The 16,974-nt window shown below is 41.1% G+C and overlaps 1 protein-coding gene across 7 annotated transcripts; it reads left to right on the forward strand.

The window, feature by feature from the left end:
* Positions 1-117: 117 nt before the first annotated feature.
* Positions 118-16,310, forward strand: LOC148386787 (uncharacterized). 7 transcript variants are annotated; one of them, XR_015863150.1, is made up of 12 exons: positions 118-335; positions 479-520; positions 602-1,465; positions 1,564-2,698; positions 2,764-4,003; positions 4,079-4,159; positions 4,237-4,330; positions 5,028-5,093; positions 5,339-6,731; positions 6,816-10,084; positions 10,160-10,214; positions 15,700-16,310. XR_015863150.1 is itself a non-coding variant. In XM_088399025.1 (4 exons), the coding sequence occupies exons 1-4, from the start codon at positions 10,026-10,028 to the stop codon at positions 15,768-15,770; spliced, it is 240 nt and encodes a 79-aa protein (XP_088255151.1). In that variant the 5' UTR covers positions 8,754-10,025; the 3' UTR covers positions 15,771-16,310. The 7 variants fall into 7 exon arrangements, 1 of the variants encoding a protein (XP_088255151.1); XR_015863148.1 differs by having other exon boundaries at positions 119-335; positions 4,230-4,330; XR_015863145.1 differs by having other exon boundaries at positions 120-335; positions 2,764-4,159; positions 4,230-4,330; positions 6,816-6,960; positions 7,189-10,084.
* The last annotated feature ends 664 nt before the right edge of the window (positions 16,311-16,974 follow it).

Below are 16,974 nucleotides of genomic sequence, written 5' to 3' on the forward strand. Positions count from 1 at the left end.
ATGAATCAATAAAAGCCTGCGACTTTGTATTCGTTGAACGATTCGTTTGAACGAACCGTTTGAGTGAACCTGATTCTAAAGATTCGCTCACCTAAAAGAACTGGAATGCACATCACTCGTCCGAAGCAACCCTTTCCACAGTAGTCACCATGACAGCCGACCACCTGGTGGCGTCAGTGTGCCGAGCGCCGTTGGACGATCAGGAGAAGAAGATTTGAATCGACGGATGTGACGTCAGGTCTTTAGGTCAATTGAAGACCGGTGTGCTCGCTCAAGGGGAGTTATCATATGCAGGTGCCACCGAGCGCGTGGCGGCGCGGCGGACGGGTTCTCAGGTAAGCGAGCATGCTAGCAAATGTTTGTCGTCTCCTGCCGTTTTTCACGACGGACGCCGTCCGTGTTTGTTGCACGATTGGCACGCTTTGTTGCCTTTTCTCACAAGCCTTTGGTATTTATTTCTTCATTTTGTTTGTCGCAGGATTGTCGTACTCTCGTGACTCACGCGACGGTGGGCCTGGAGGTAAATTGTAGGCCGGAGGCCATTTAGCCCGTGAGCAAATGTTTGCAGTTTCTTACGATGCCATTTTTTCATTTCTTGTAGGATTTTCGCTGTCTAGGGAGTGCACGCCACAATCGACTTTGCGTCGCGTCGTTGCGCGTTTTGGTCGTTTTGCCGCTACGGTATTTCAAATGTCTTTCGCGTTTTTTTTTTTTTGGTTTTGTTTTTTGTTTTTTTAATAATGCTGGCCAGCATTTTTTCATTCGTTTGTTAAAAGTTCGTAAATGACGCCGGCGATAAGCTTGCGTTTGTCTGACTATAGGAAATGTTAGTTTGACTCTAGTTAACTAAACACTTTTTTATTATTTTATATCATGCGTGTGCCATTACCGTGTTATGCAAACTGATAAATGTAACGAATTTGTTACGTCATGTCCAAATCAGAGCAAAGCCATTCAAAGATGGCGCCCGCCCGCTCTCGTTCCGTCACGCAACAAACATTTGCGCGGGTTATTTTCTCCCGTTTTGGACGCCGCCAACCTGGATCATCCATCTGTCCAATGTGAGGTGAGTTGTAGATGATGAAATTAAAATATGAATTATAATCTTTAATAATTCTTGTAATTTACCAGAATGTAATGATAATATATTTTTTCAAATGTAAAACTCTACTTAGAATGTATAAAATTAAAATATGAACTATAAGTTCGATACATTATCGTAACTTACTACAATATAATATTTTTTCTCAAATGTAAAACTCCTAGTATGTAGAATTGTTGGTAAAATCATGCCATTGGCACTCTACTCAATGTCTATTTTTGTTGCAATAATTTGCTTGTCTTTTGTAGCACTAAAAAAGGCCGCCCAGCCAGCATCTTTCTATAAAAAGCAAGCAGGAGGCTCTTGAAGGAGCCCTTTCAGTGATGTTGAGGACACTAAGGAGGAAGAGTAGTCCTAAATCAGGTGAAAACCTGTTTTTGTCAAGTTTCAGCTTCCCAACACACAATGGTTGTCGAGTTTTAGCGTCCCAGCACACAATTAATGTCTCTGTGTTTTTGTAGGCTGCAAGAGGAGCCGAATGGGATAAGTAATTCCACATAAAAAGGCGCAATGGCCTATCCAAAGGCGTAATGGCCTATCCAAAGGCGCAATGGCCTATCCAGAGGAGCAATGGCCTATCCAAAGGAGCAATGGCCTATCCAAAGGAGCAATGGCCTATCCAAAGGAGCAATGGCCTATCCAAAGGAGCAATGGCCTATCCAAAGGAGCAATGGCCTATCCAAAGGAGCAATGGCCTATCCAAAGGAGCAATGGCCTATCCAAAGGAGCAATGGCCTATCCAAAGGAGCAATGGCCTATCCAAAGGAGCAATGGCCTATCCAAAGGAGCAATGCCATATCCAAAAGAGCAATGCTATATCAAGTCAAGAATCAAGAAGCACGCTGCAAAAGTCATGTGCGGATCATGTGCCCAGGAGGGGGCAGTGTGGTTGCCTTTGGTTATGGGTGCACGACGGAAAGGTTGCAGGTGTGGACAGTGTTTGGGGGTCTGACGGTCGGTCTTGCTTAAGAGGTTGTGGCTTATCCGGATCCAGCGGTGTCTTGTGCTTGGTTGCCATTGACGGCTCACTTGGGGGAGGACGTGGTTACGTGGACGGAGACAAAACGAAACTTTGATGTGGATCCGAATGTTCAATTTTGCCATATGATGTGTACCATTTTGTCTTTTTCTAACCTGCCACTGTTGTACTTGCTGCGTTCTTTGTTCTCCCCCATCGGTGTAGGGCGGCGTTGGAGCGAGCCGATCCCGAATGTCCAATTTTGCAATTTGACTTGTACCATTTTGTCTTTTTCTAACCTGCCACTGTTGCACTTCATCTAACCCTAACCTACCACCACTGTGGTGCTTGCGTTCTTTGTTCCCCCCTAGGTGTAGGACAGCATTGGAGCGAGACAGTAGCATTTAGTCTTTTTCTAACCTACCGCTGTCGTGCTTGATCTAAGCTGTGTGTCCTTTGTTCTCTAGGTGTAGGGGGCGGTGTTTGGGCGAGCCGGTCCACGAGGAAGACGTAGTGATGCGAGCAGCGCCCAACTCATTGCATGTTCTGCCATTTGCAGGCCGGACGCAAAAGGGGGGGGCGCACGGCCCTATCCGACCGGGCGACGGTCACCAATAGTAGCTAGCCGCTGTGATCAAGTAAGCAAGTGACTGACAACTTGGGGTGCTCTTTGAGTTTCTAACATTTGTTTCTGTTTCTGCAGATGGCGACCGGGATGGGACACGATCTGATCAGAGGTGAACGGACCGCTGTGGCATCGCTCTGAAGTCGCCGAGTTGTGAGGGAGACCCGCTTCCCTGGAGGCGTCGACCTGCGCAGCTTCAACGTGTGAAATGGATTTTTTTTCTTCTTTTTTTATATTACACCAGCGGTGTCCCAATGTCTGCTTGAGGGCTGCATACTGAAACAAATTCAGAATTCTTTGACGCAAATTCATTAAATCAATCACGAAATGTTGCCATTGATATTTAGTGCTACAAAGCAGTGTCGTGTTCAGTCGTGTGGTGTGTTGATCAAGTTGCCCCGAGGCTGCCATTTGGACACCAATGGTGACGTGTGTAGGGCTGCACGTGTATTGGAAAACTGCCATATGGTGGTCTAGGTTATTGACATGCATTTTAAGACCGCAAAGATTTGTTTTTTCATGTCTCAAATGAAACATGTTTTCTTGCCTAACTATTTGTAATGAGTTAAGACGATAAGTCATTGATGTAAGTTAAAGTTAACTCATCTAACTGATCTCATTGCGATCAAATAGTTAACCTCCATCCAAGAATTTTGCACAACTTGCCTCAATGCAGTGGTCTGGCCCAATACTGCCATATCATTGATTTTCCAAAATGTTGTGCAGCCCTCACTGAGTGCCAAACGCGCAGCGACGGCAAGCGCAAGCGACCGCGCAGCGACGGCAAGCGCAAGCGACCGCGCAGCGACGGCAAGCGCAAGCGACCGCGCAGCGACGGCAAGCGCAAGCGACCGCGCAGCGACGGCAAGCGCAAGCGACCGCGCAGCGACGGCAAGCGCAAGCGACCGCGCAGCGACGGCAAGCGCAAGCGACCGCGCAGCGACGGCAAGCGCAAGCGACCGCGCAAGCGACGGCAAGCGCAAGCGACCGCGCAAGCGACGGCAAGCGCAAGCGACCGCGCAAGCGACGGCAAGCGCAAGCGACCGCGCAAGCGACGGCAAGCGCAAGCGACCGCGCAAGCGACGGCAAGCGCAAGCGACCGCGCAAGCGACGGCAAGCGCAAGCGACGGCGCAGCGAGACTTTTTTGTGCTTGTCTTGCTAGGTGGAAGAGACGATGTATGAAATGAAGAGCCGGTGGACGGAGGCCATCAGACCCGCGATTGGTGAGCGGGGTCCAAAGGAAGGAATCACCCAAAGAAAGCAGTCGCCAAGTGTTGAAGAGGAGCCTGATGCACGACTGGCCAAGGCTGGCCAGAGGTGGTGGTGACATGGCAATCCAATATGCAACACTTGTTAGTTTTAATATGATTTCCTTATTTGTTTGCCGTTCAGGGTTGCCAGGGCGGCGGATGGGACGAGCGCCAGCCTGCACTGAGGGACTGGGCTGCACCCACAAGACCAGGGAGGGGGCAGGTAATGAGTACGTTGACAGAAGTGAACAGCATGCAACTGAGTGCCGTTTCTCTTTTTGCACTTGTGCGAGGCGAAAGAAGAGTCCAACACCGGCCGGAGCAGACCCGGACCTTAGCCCGTGACGAGCGGCCCACACGAGACTGATGGGGGCAGATGCAGCCAGCGTTTCGGGTGAGTATGACTTTGTTTTTTCTTTTGTGCTTTCCCTACCCCTGTCTGTTTGAATAGGGTAACTAGTAGCACGCACGGGCGTTTGGGTTGCTGTGACCCTCTAGATACGAATCGGCAAAGTAGACACCCCCTGCCTGCCTCCCTCCCTCCCTTCCTCCCCCCTCCTCCCCCCCCACCCCCCTCTCTCACTCTCTTTCTCCAACGCGCCCGGCAGTACCTGCATGGCCTGGTGCACTCAGGATGGAACGTGGCTATACCTTGCCCTTTGTGGAATACCAGGGTATAATGTCTGCCAGACTGGGTCCCAGTGTCGTCGACGGTGTCGAGGACAAGGAGCTTCTCCGTGACGCTCTCCGTGACGTCACGTTTTCCTCTTTTTTTCCTCTCAGGGCCAAGCCAGCTCTACTCAGGGGGAACTGGCCGGTTGCGCTTAAGTGCGCACCAAAGCCTCTTCTCATCTCCTCTCGCCCCCTCCCTCTCTCTCTCTCGCTCTCTCTCTCTCCCTCCCCCTCCCTCTCTCCCTCCCTCCCTCCCTCCCTTTTTGTAAGGGGTTAAACCCGGTGACCCGGATCGCTCCAACCCGACATGCGCCAGCCTGTGCGTGCCGCGAGTTACCTGATTCAAACTTAAGGTTGGGGGGGGGTGCTAGTGGAATTTTTCCCCTTGCCAAAACCAACACAATATGTCTGCCTTTCAGGATTGCTGGGGCACTGGATCGGACGAGTGCCTGCACAGAGAGGGACTGGACAGGACCGCGAGGAGGGTAATAATAAAAAAACTTTATTTCATACAAGAAATGCAGCTCAAAGCACTTTACGACAAAGAAAGAAATTATAAGCATTGAATTCTTCATATAGGAACAGACATAAAAAGAAAACAAAAACATTCATGTGTGCATACGCTATTAATAAAGGGAGCTTAAAATAGGAGCAAGCTTTAATAGACAGGTAATGAGTACGGCCACAGAAGTGAACCGCATGCAACAGAGAGCCGTTTTTCTTTTTGCAGTGGCACGAGGCGGAGGATGAGTCCAAACGTCGAATACCGGCCGGGGGGGGGAGCCAACCTTCGCCCGTGATGAGCGGCCGACACGAGACGGACGGGTGCGGATGCGGCGAGGGCAAAGCGCCCAGCCAGTATTTAAGGAGAGTATGACTGCATTTTTTCTTTTGTCCTTTCTTTCCTTCCCTCCCTCCCTCCACTTTTTCACTGGGTGTGCACACTGGCTATCTGCATGATGCCTCTTTCTTTCTCTCTCAGCGCTGCGTCATTTTGCAATATTGTTGTTTTACTGTTGTTTTTTCAATCAGGAAATGAACTGTTTGTACTGTAATTGTGTGTGTACCACTGAACTGCAATTAAACTGTGAACTGAATTCAAGTGGTCCATTTTAAACATTGGCATTGGCAGTCTATTGTGCATACAAACTGGAATCATTTGAGACATTCTCAATGACAAGACAATTGTAAAGTTAGGCTGAAACAAAATTGACTTGTTAAATATGCAGTGTCAGGCTTTTTTTTTTTTTTTTTTTTAACTACACAAAGAAAAGCTGGATGCATTCTAAATTGTTGACAAAAGCCAAGTAGCCAGACACCCGTAGATGCAAACGACAAGTGTACAAACGGTCTCTGTTGCAATCAGTAAGTCATCTTTGGCAACCCTGCTTTAAAATGGCCACCGAACTCAGAATCTTGCAGAATGTTGGTACATTTTCTGTAAGAGTAAAAGCTGTTATTTGAATCTAGTCAGAGCCATTTTTTGGTTTGTTTTGAATCGTCATGCATCATGTGGGCATTCTTGTGAATAAAATCAACAGTGGTGTGTTTGCTTCCTGTTGGTGGTCTTGTAAATAAAGTCAACTTTGGTGTAGGCTGCAAGAGGAGCCGAATGGGACAATTCCATATGAAAAGGCACAATGGCCTATCCAAAGGAGCCATGGCCTATCCAAAGGTGCCATGGCCTATCCAAAGGAGCCATGGCCATATGCAAAGGAGCCATGGCCATATGCAAAGGAGCAAAGGAGCAATGGCCATATGCAAAGGAGCAATGGCCATATGCAAAGGAGCAATGGCCATATGCAAAGGAGCAATGGCCATATCAAGTCAAGAATCAAGCATCGCGCTGCAAAAGTCGACGTGTGCAGATCATGTGCTCAGGAGGGGGCAGTGTGGTTGCCTTTGGTTATGGGTGCACGACGGAAAGGTTGCAGGTGTGGACAGTGTTTAGGGCTCTGATGGTTGGTCTTGCTTTCGAGGTGCGCTGTGGTTGTGGCTGGTCTGGATCCAGCGTTGATCCAGGAGCTGATCAGCCTCCTGTTGGTCTTTTCACCATGGACAGAGACACCGGGAATCTTTACCTCACACAACCGCTGGACAGGGAAAAGCAGCCCAGGTACTTGGTGAGTGAGGTCCTCTTTTGGAGAAATTCATGCTTAAAATGTCTACTGCTGTACACACTCCTACCATTGTCCATGTGTGTGCAGTTCAAAGCCTTCGCCGTGGCAGAAGGTTCTGGAAACGCTGAGAAGCCCATGGAAATTATTGTCAATGTCATTGATCAAAATGACAACAACCCTGTTTTTGAACAGGATACCTTCTTGGGAGAAGTGGCTGAGGCATCACCAACAGGTACTACCTGCTAACAAATGGATTTATTTATTCAACACACCATAATAAAAGAAAGATGGCACGAGAAGATATGTTTGAAGACAGGATTTAAAAATAAGTAAATAAATGATACTGGGCAAGTTCGGCTGCTGACTGTCGATAAAAGATGATCGCCTCTCCATCATTGATTTGAAATGCAAACTACCTGCTGGTTGTCATCGCATCGATTTGTCATTTTTCACTTGCCAGGTTTTGAGGTCATAAAGGTGAACGCCACGGATGCGGATCAGGAAAACAATGACAATTCCGCACTCTTTTGTACTAGTCATGTGCATTCCAGCTAAGAACTGCAGCTTTAGAATTGGTTCGCTCAAAAGATTTGTTCAAAAGAATCGTTCACCGAATCGTTCGCTACACTTTATTTTTTTTATTTTTTTTTTTACCTAGTACCTAATAACAGGCCACTTTATTATTTATTGAAAATGGTGGCGTACCTAATGGAGTGTCCATGTGATTCCCTCGTTAAGCGCACCTGCGTGAAAAGTTTTTGGTCACTTTCACGTTCCGCAGGAGCTAAAACTTTTCACGCAGGTGCGCTTAACGAGGGAACCACACGGACACTCCATTAGGTACACCGCCATTTTCAAGTGTACCTAAACACAGGCCACTTTATGAGGGAAATATCATGGTCAAAGGTCACAGGAGTCAAGCTCTAGTCCTCGGGGCCGCGTTCCAACATGTTTCCCAAGATTCCCTCGTTAGGTGCAGGTGCGTGAAAAGTCGTGTCATCGTGTTTGTCGTATCATTGTGTGTGTGTGTGTGTGTGTGTATCACTACTGCAGTGTAGTGTTGGCTCGTGAGTGAACGATGGGTTCAAAAGAACAAATGTTTTCAGTGAACGAGAGTGAACGAAAAGATCTAAAGATCTTTGTAGCCATGAGGGAAAAGCTTGTTTGGACCCGTTTGAAAATCATTGATTTGATATGACTCAAGAATTGTCTCTGTGCAACGGTGTGGTGTTTTTTAGCAACTGACTTGAAAATGAGTCCACGGGAGCACTGCAACGGCGGCAGGCAGAATTTTTGCAAGAACAATTCGTTTTAGGATGAACTCTCGATACAAATATTTTCATTTGATTGAAGGCAATGGCGTTAACCACTCGACCAGAGCTCTTGCTGTGCTTAGGGTTAGGGTTTGTGTTAGGCTTGCTCTCGCTTTTGCTGTGCTTAGGGTTGGGCTTGCTTATGCAACCAAATCACCTCAGTTGTTTATCACGTCCTCTGATATTTTTGAACTTACCGTAATTTTCGGACTGTAAGTCGCACCGGAGTATAAGTGAGCAGCAGGGGGGGGGGCCCCATTTCAACCCCTTCCACTGAGTGCCAAGCAGGGAAGAAATGGGTACCATTGTTATAGTCACTGGTATGACTCGGCAGGGGTTTGAACCCACCACCTCCCAGTCTCAGGGCGGACACTCTCCTCTTAGGCCACTGAGCTGGTAAACACTTGTGTCGTAGTATAACACTTATAGTCGTTTTTAAATAACGTGTATACCTATATACCCCTAAATATTGTTATCCAATATATCTACTGCAATTTCACATTAGATTGCTGGTTTGAAATTTGCTTTTGATATTATTATTTTTAATAAACATTTATGTTAAAACGTGTCTGGCGTCTTATTCCTTGTTTTTATATTCGCCAATTAAAACATAAAAATCAGACATTTTATATGACAATATGTGTAGGTAGACTACACGAGGTTAAAAAAAAAAGAGCATATGCAAAGGAGCAAAGGAGCAATGGCCATATGCAAAGGAGCAAAGGAGCAATGGCCATATTCAAAGGAGCAAAGGAGCAATGGCCATATGCAAAGGAGCAAAGGAGCAATGGCCATATGCAAAGGAGCAATGGCCATATGCAAAGGAGCAAAGGAGCAATGGCCATATGCAAAGGAGCAATGGCCATATCAAGTCAAGAATCAAGCATCGCGCTGCAAAAGTCGACGTGTGCGGATCATGTGCCCAGGAGGGGGCAGTGTGGTTGCCTTTGGTTATGGGTGCACGACGGAAAGGTTGCAGGTGTGGACAGTGTTTAGGGCTCTGATGGTTGGTCTTGCTTTCGAGGTGCGCTGTGGTTGTGGCTGGTCTGGATCCAGCGTTGTCTTGTGCTTGGTTGCCATTGACGGCCCACTTGGGGGAGGACTTTTCAAACTGAACTTTGACGTGGAGCTGAATGTCCAATTTTGCCATACGACTTGTACCATTGTGTATCTTTTTCAAATTCCACTGCAGACCTCAATCGGAAATCAAATTAAGGGGGTTTTTATTTCAAAGTTTGTGCCCCTAGTTGTCTATGTACAATAAGAGTCGAGCACAAACTTATCGATGCTGCACTTGCAGCTTTTTTTAAAGCGTAATTAAAAGGTCGAATTTCCTCCAATATATAGTTTTAAAAAATGTTACTGAATGGGTGAAACGTATGAGAGTTTAAAAAATAAATAAAATTAAAAAAAGGCTTGTGGAACTTTTGTTAGCACTGTAGTGCCAGCAAGGGGGGGCTGGGCAGGGTGGTGGGCGACTGTTCCATAAAAAAGAAATGATCAGACATGTATACATTATGGCACAAGTCCTGCACAACTTGATGTATGCTTCAAGAATGTACATTAACATTATGATTTGTTTATTGAATTGAATTACATCAAAATTATATCTGTCTGTGGAAATATGAAATATGGTGATGTCTAAAATCAGTCCATCCCTTCACTTTGCTATTGTCTTCTTTCCCCTCTGAAGGTTTTTATAGGTTTTTTTGTTTTTTTTTGAAGGCAGGTTTCAGTCTTGGCTGTCGGAGAGGTGGGCGTGGTCAAGCCAATTTCAGTTGCGCTGTGATTGGTCAGACTGAATTTGGGCAGAGGTAGGAGGCGGGCAAAGTGGCACTTAGGTTTTTGAAGGCAGTTTTCAGTCTTGAGGTGAGCGACAGGTGCAACCGCCCGCGTGTGAAGTGGCCTGTCACGTGGTACGCTAGTGTGCAAAGCACCATTGGACGAGCAGGCGAGGAAGATTTGAATTGACGGATGTGACGTCATGTCTTCGGGTGTTGTCAAATACCGGTGCAATCACCCGCGCAGCGGGCGGTTTCTCAGGTAAGCTAACATGCTAGGAAATGTTTGTCGTTCATTGGCGTTTCTCACGACGGACGCCTTGTTTGTTTGTTGCAGGATTCAAGGCGAGTTATCAAATGCAGGCGCCACCGACCGTGTGGCGGTTTCTCGGGTAAGCTATCAAATGTTTGTCGTTCATTGCCGTTTCTCACGACGGACGCCTTGTTTGTTTGTTGCAGGATTCAAGGCGAGTTATCCAATGCAGGCGCCACCGACCGTGTGGCGGTTTCTCGGGTAAGCTATCAAATGTTTGTCGTTCATTGCCGTTTCTCACGACGGACGCCTTGTTTGTTTGATGCGAACAAATATCTTGAAAATCTTTTCACACTCGTCCCGGCCACCGCGACTGCCGTTTTGCCGCTACAGTATTTCAAACCTCTTTGGCGTTGTGTTTCGTCAAATTAACAATGTTGCATTACATATAGTGTGCTATTTCCGTGTTATGCAAACTGATGAATGTGACAAATTTGTTACGTCATGTTCAAATCTATTCCAAGATGGCGCCCGCTCGCCCGCCTTCCGTTATGCAACAAACATTTGCGAGCGTGATTTTCTCCCGTTTAGTCGACTGCTCGATTCATGCCGACATTTTTGAGTGAGTTGATGGATGATAAAATTAAATTATTATAATTCGGATACTTTTGTAATTATTATAACTCATTACAATATACTGATAATTGTATACATATTTTAAATATAAAACTGGAGTTGGTATGTGTAATTGTTGCAAAAATATCATGCCATTGCCACTCTACTCAATGTCTATAATTGTAACTCCCAGATGCAGAGCAAATAGTATGGTATGATATTGTATGGTATTGTATTGTATGTATTGTATTGTATGCATTGTGTGTATGGTAGCGTATGGCAGGGTATTGTATGTGTTCTATGTCAATCCATCCACCCGCCCGTCCATCCAACCCATCCACCCACCCACCCATCCAACCCATCCAGCCACCCACCCATCCAACCCATCCAGCCACCCACCCATCCAACCCATCCATCCACCCATCCACCCATCCATCCAACCCATCCATCCAACCCATCCACCCACCCATCCACCCACCCATCCACCCACCCATCCATCCACCCAGCCACCCATCCATCCAGCCACCCAGCCATCCACCGCTTATCCGGACGTCGGATTGCGGCGGCGGCAGCTTTAGGAGGGACTCCCAGACTTTCCTCTCTCCAGCCACTTCATCCAGCTCAACCCAGGAAATCCCAAGATTTGTATGTATTGTTTGTTTTGTTGTTTTGTTTTTTGTTTTGTTTTTTGTTTTTCTTGTTTTGTTTTTTGTTTTGTATCTATTGTATTGTATGTATTGTATTGTATGTATTGTATGCATTGTATTATATGTATTGTATGTATTGTATTGTATGTATTGTATTGTATGTATTGTTTTTTTGTTTGTTTTTTTGGGTTTTCTTTTTTTGTTTTTTGTTTTTTGTATGTATTGTATTGTATGTATTTTTTTGTTTTGTTTTTGTTTTGTTTTTTGTTTTTTTTGTATTGTATGTATGTATTGTTTTGTATTGTTTGTTTTGGTTTGTTTTTTGTTTTGTATGTATTGTATGTATTGTATTGTATGTATTGTATTGTATGTAATGTATGTATCGTATTGTATGTATTGTATTATGTATTGTATTGTATGTATTGTATTGTATTGTATGTATTTTATTTTATTTTTATTTTTTTGTGTTTTGTTTTGTTTTTTGTTTTGTATGTACTGTATGTATTGTATTGTGTGTATTGTATGTATTGTTTTTTTTTTTTTTTTTTTTTGTATTGTATGTATTGTATGTATTGTATTGTATTGTATGTATTGTATTATATGTATTGTTTGTATTGTATGTATTGTTTTTTTGTTGTTTTTTTTGGTTGTGATTTTGTTTTTTTTGTTTTGTATGTATTGTATTGTATGTATTGCATTGTATTGTATGTATTGTATGTATTTTTTTTGTTTTTTTTTGTATTGTATGTATTGTATGTATTGTTTTTTTGTTTTGTATGTATTGTATTGTGTGTATTGTATGTATTGTTTTGTGTTGGGTTTTTTTGTTTTGTTTTTTTTGTTTTTTTTGCATTGTATGTATTGTATTGTGTGTATTGTATTGTATTGTATGTATTGTTTTTTGTTGGTTTTTTTTGTTTTTGTTTTTTTTGTTTTTTTTGCATTGTATGTATTGTATGGATGTATGTATTGTATTGTATGTATGTATTGTATGTATTGTATGTATTGTATGTGTTTGTATTGTATGTATTGTATTGTATGTATTGTATTGTATGTATTGTATTGTATGTATGTATTGTATGTATTGTATGTGTTTGTATTGTATTGTATTGTATGTATTGTATTGTATGTATTGTATGTATTGTATTGTATGTATTGTATGTATTGTATTGTATGTATTGTTTTTTTTGTTTTTTTTGCATTGTATTGTATTGTATGTATTGTACTGTATGTATTGTATTGTATTGTATGTATTGTATGTATTGTATTGTATTGTATTGTATTGTATGTATTGTATGTATTGTATTGTATTGTATGTATTGTATGTATTGTATGTATTGTATGTATTGTATGTATGTATGTATGTATGTATTGTTTGTATTGTATGTATTGTTTGTATTGTATGTATTGTTTGTATTGTATGTATTGTATGTATTGTGTGTATTGTATGTATTGTATGTATTGTGTGTATTGTATTGTATGTATTGTTTTTTGTTTTTTTTTGTTTTGTTTTTTGTTTTGTATGTATTGTGTGTATTGTATTGTATGTTTTGTTTTGTTTTTTGTTTTGTATGTATTGTATGTATTGTGTGTATTGTATTGTATTGTATTGTTTTGTTTTTTGTTTTGTTTTTTTTGTTTTGTTTTCTTTTTTGTTTTGTTTTTTGTTTTGTTTTTTGTTTTGTATGTACTGTATGTATTGTATTGTGTGTATTGTATTGTATGTATTGTTTTGTTTTTTGTTTTGTTTTTTTTTGTTTTGTTTTCTTCTTTTTTTTGTTTTTTTGTATTGTATGTATTGTATGTATTGTATTGTATTGTATGTATTGTATTGTATGTATTGTATTGTATTGTATGTATTGTATTGTATGTATTGTATTGTATGTATTGTATTGTATGTATTGTATTGTATTGTTTGTATTGTATGTATTGTTTGTATTGTATGTATTGTATGTATTGTATGTATTGTATGTATTGTATGTATTGTTTGTATTGTATGTATTGTATGTATTCTATTGTATGTATTGTATGTATTCTATTGTATGTATTGTATGTATTGTATTGTATGTATTGTATTGTTTGTTTTTGTTTTTTTTGTTTTTTGTTTTGTATGTATTATATGTATTGTGTGTATTGTATTGTATGTATTGTTTTGTTTTGTTTTTTGTTTTGTTTTTTTTGTTTTTTCTTTTTTGTTTTGTTTTTTTGTATTGTATGTATTGTATGTATTGTATGTATGTATTGTATTGTTTGTATTGTTTGTATTGTATTGTTTGTATGTATTGTTTGTATGTATTGTATGTATGTATTGTATTGTTTGTATGTATTGTATTGTATGTATTGTTTGTATGTATTGTTTGTATTGTATTGTATTGTATGTATTGTATTGTATTGTATGGTATTGTATTGTATGGTATTGTTTGTATTGTATTGTTTGTATTGTATTTGTATTGTATTGTTTGTATGTATTGTTTGTATGTATTGTTTGTATGTATTGTTTGTCTTGTATTGTATTGATTGTATTGATTGTATTGTATTGTATTGTATTGTATTGTATTGTATGTATTGTATTGTATGTATTGTATTGTATGTATTGTATTGTATGTATTGTTTGTATTGTATGTATTGTATTGTATTGTATGTATTGTATTGTATGTATTGTATGTATTGTATTGTTTGTTTTTGTTTTTTTTGTTTTTTGTTTTGTATGTATTGTATGTATTGTGTGTATTGTATTGTATGTATTGTTTTGTTTTGTTTTTTGTTTTGTTTTTTTTGTTTTGTTTTCTTTTTTGTTTTGTTTTTTTGTATTGTATGTATTGTATGTATTGTATTGTATGTATGTATTGTGTTGTTTGTATTGTTTGTATGTATTGTATTGTATGTATTGTTTGTATGTATTGTTTGTATTGTATTGTATGTATTGTATTGTATGTATTGTATTGTATGTATTTTATTGTATGTATTGTATTGTAGGTATTGTATTGTAGGTATTGTATTGTATGGTATTGTATTGTATGGTATTGTATTGTATGTATTGTATTGTTTGTATTGTATTTGTATTGTGTTGTTTGTATGTATTGTTTATGTATTGTATGTATTGTATTGTATGTATTGTATTGTTTGTCTTGTATTGTATGTATTGTATTGATTGTATTGTATTGTATGTATTGTATGTATTGTATGTATTGTATTGTTTGTTTTGTTTTGGGTTTTTTGTTTTGTATGTATTGTATGTATTGTATTGTATGTATTTTTTCTTTTTGTTTTGTATGTATTGTATGTATTGTTTTGTTTTTTTTGTTTATTTCATTTGTTTTTTCTTTTTTGTTTTGTATGTATTGTATGTATTGTATTGTATGTATTGTTTGTTCTGTATTGTTTGGTTTTCTTTTTTTTTATGTTTTGTTTTGTTTTTTGTTTTTTTGTTTTGTATGTATTGTATTGTATGTATTGTATGTATTGTATCGTATGTATTGTATGTATTGTATTGTTTGTTTTGTTTTTTGTTTTGTATGTATTGTATGTATTGTTTGTATTGTTTGTTTTTCTTTTGTTTTTTTGTTTTTTGTTTTGTTTTTCTTTTGTTTTTTTCTTTTTTCTGTTTTGTATGTATTGTATGTATTGTATTGTATTGTTTGTTTTGTATTGTTTGTTTTCTTTTTTTTTTGTTTTGTTTTGCGCCGCGTCATTTTGCAATATTGTTGTTTTACTGTTGTTTTTTTAATCATGAAATGAACTGTTTGTACTGTAATTGTGTGTGTGTACCACTGAACTGCAATTAAACTGTGAACTGAATTCAAGTGGTCCATTTTAAACATTGGCATTGGCAGTCTATCGTGCATACAAACTGGAATCATTTGAGATATTCTCAATGACAAGACAATTGTAAAGTTAGACTGAAACAAAATTGACTTGTTAAATATGCAGTGTCAGGCTTTTTATTTATTTTTTTTAACTACACAAAGAAAAGCTGGATGCATTCTAAATTGTTGACAAAAGCCAAGTAGCCAGACACCCATAGATGCAAACGACAAGTGTACAAACAGTCTCTGTTGCGATCAGTAAGTCATCTTTGGCAACCCTGCTTAAAAATGGCCACCGAACTCAGAATCTTGCAGAATGTTGGTACATTTTTCTGTACGAGTAAAAGCTGTTTTAATGTGGTCAGAGCCATTTTTGGGTTTTTGAATCGCCATGCATCATGTGGGCATACTTGTGAATAAAATCAACAGTGGTGTGTTTGCTTCCTGTTGGTGGTCTTGTAAATAAAGTCAACTTTGGTGTCAGTCATCATTCGGGATGTGCCTCAATCGATGGTGCATCTCTTGAATGTGAAACTTCTTGCATGTTTTGCTGCAGGGCTTGGCGTCCCCATTGGCTGTCTGACTACAAAGAAGGCTGCTGCTGTCCAGTCCAGGTTGCTGCTATAGTCAATTGAATGTATAAACATAGCGTGTAACTTCCAGGACCTTAGCTTTCAATTCAAAGCACAGTTGCGTAACTACACGGCCAGCCTCGGTACATGTACTGGGTGGTACCACCCAGTTCAGAGTGAAGTAAAGGCCAGAGTGGTCGTCTTAATACTAGCATCCTCATGAAATTGACCATATCAGACAGGCTAGATGAATTCCAAGTGCTACCACCGGGTGGCAGCGTATTTGCCTCAAGCTGTTTGGTGCCGGGTCAATGCGACGCGTCTTTCGTTGTTTTGCCCAAAGCAACCTAATACACAATATTTGCCTCAACCTGTCTGACGCTCCATTGAACTGTATGCAATAATTTTTAACTTGAAACAACTACATTACAAATGATAGGCGCCCTAATTAGACAGCTGGGTCAACGTGACCCGTCTTTTGCGGTTTGTTTTGCCCAAAGCAACCTAACGCATAGGTACTGCCGCTATCTCGTCGATGTGCATGTCTCTAAAATGTACAAAGCAAATTCATTTGCATAATAAACTTCCAAACCAAGCAATGCTTCTTTCTAGGTCTCCTCATGTCCTCAGCACTGCAAACCTTTGTGCCGGTACACCATATGAAGTAAATGATGGAATGTTTTTTTTTTTTTACATCTCTAATGTGTATCAAGCATACCAGATGGTGTTTTAGAACAGCCTAGAATATTAAGTTACAAAAAGTTTAAAAAAACTTACTAAAGTGTAGAAAAAGTTATTGATTATATATTTGCTCCACAGAGGGGGTATTGACAAGCGTTACCTCCTTCATAGTCTGCGCATTGTGTGCTTCGCAGCGCGGATAGCAGGGGGCGCAGGCGGCACCGGGAGCAGCGGCGCAGGCGGCGCAGGCAGCGCAGGCAGCAGGGGTGGGGAATCGAACCCTGGATCTCAGGTGTTCGAGCGCAGCGACGGAGCCACTCGCCAAGCGTGGCGAGCTCGGCAGTGACCCCGCTTTCACTTCGAGTCATTCTTAGACGTTCAGTATTGCGCTCCGCGCGCGCTGGGTAAGTACAAAAGAGAACTGGCGGCCGCCAGCTGTCACGTCACACTGGCCGACCGGTTCGTGACACGGCCTCATGCACCGTACGTCCCTGGTTCGATCCCAGTGGTGGGAACTTTCGCCGGCCCACTTTTGTTCGCCCCGCCCCCTACCCTACTGTCTTTTTGTAGGGCAGGGG

The sequence above is a fragment of the Syngnathus floridae genome, chromosome 15 (assembly GCF_059516105.1).
Source record: "Syngnathus floridae isolate MCC-2025c chromosome 15, RoL_Sflo_1.0, whole genome shotgun sequence".
In the NCBI taxonomy this organism is placed as follows: Eukaryota; Metazoa; Chordata; class Actinopteri; order Syngnathiformes; family Syngnathidae; genus Syngnathus; species Syngnathus floridae.

Bases quoted from the DNA above. Each gene is read 5' to 3' on its own strand.
- LOC148386787 (XM_088399025.1), top strand. From the start codon at position 10,026: ATGTCTTCGGGTGTTGTCAAATACCGGTGCAATCACCCGCGCAGCGGG. The intron at 10,085-10,159 runs GTAAGCTAACAT...TGTTTGTTGCAG, and splicing joins CGCAGCGGGCGGTTTCTCAG to GATTCAAGGCGAGTTATCAA. The intron at 10,215-10,281 runs GTAAGCTATCAA...TGTTTGTTGCAG, and splicing joins ACCGTGTGGCGGTTTCTCGG to GATTCAAGGCGAGTTATCCA.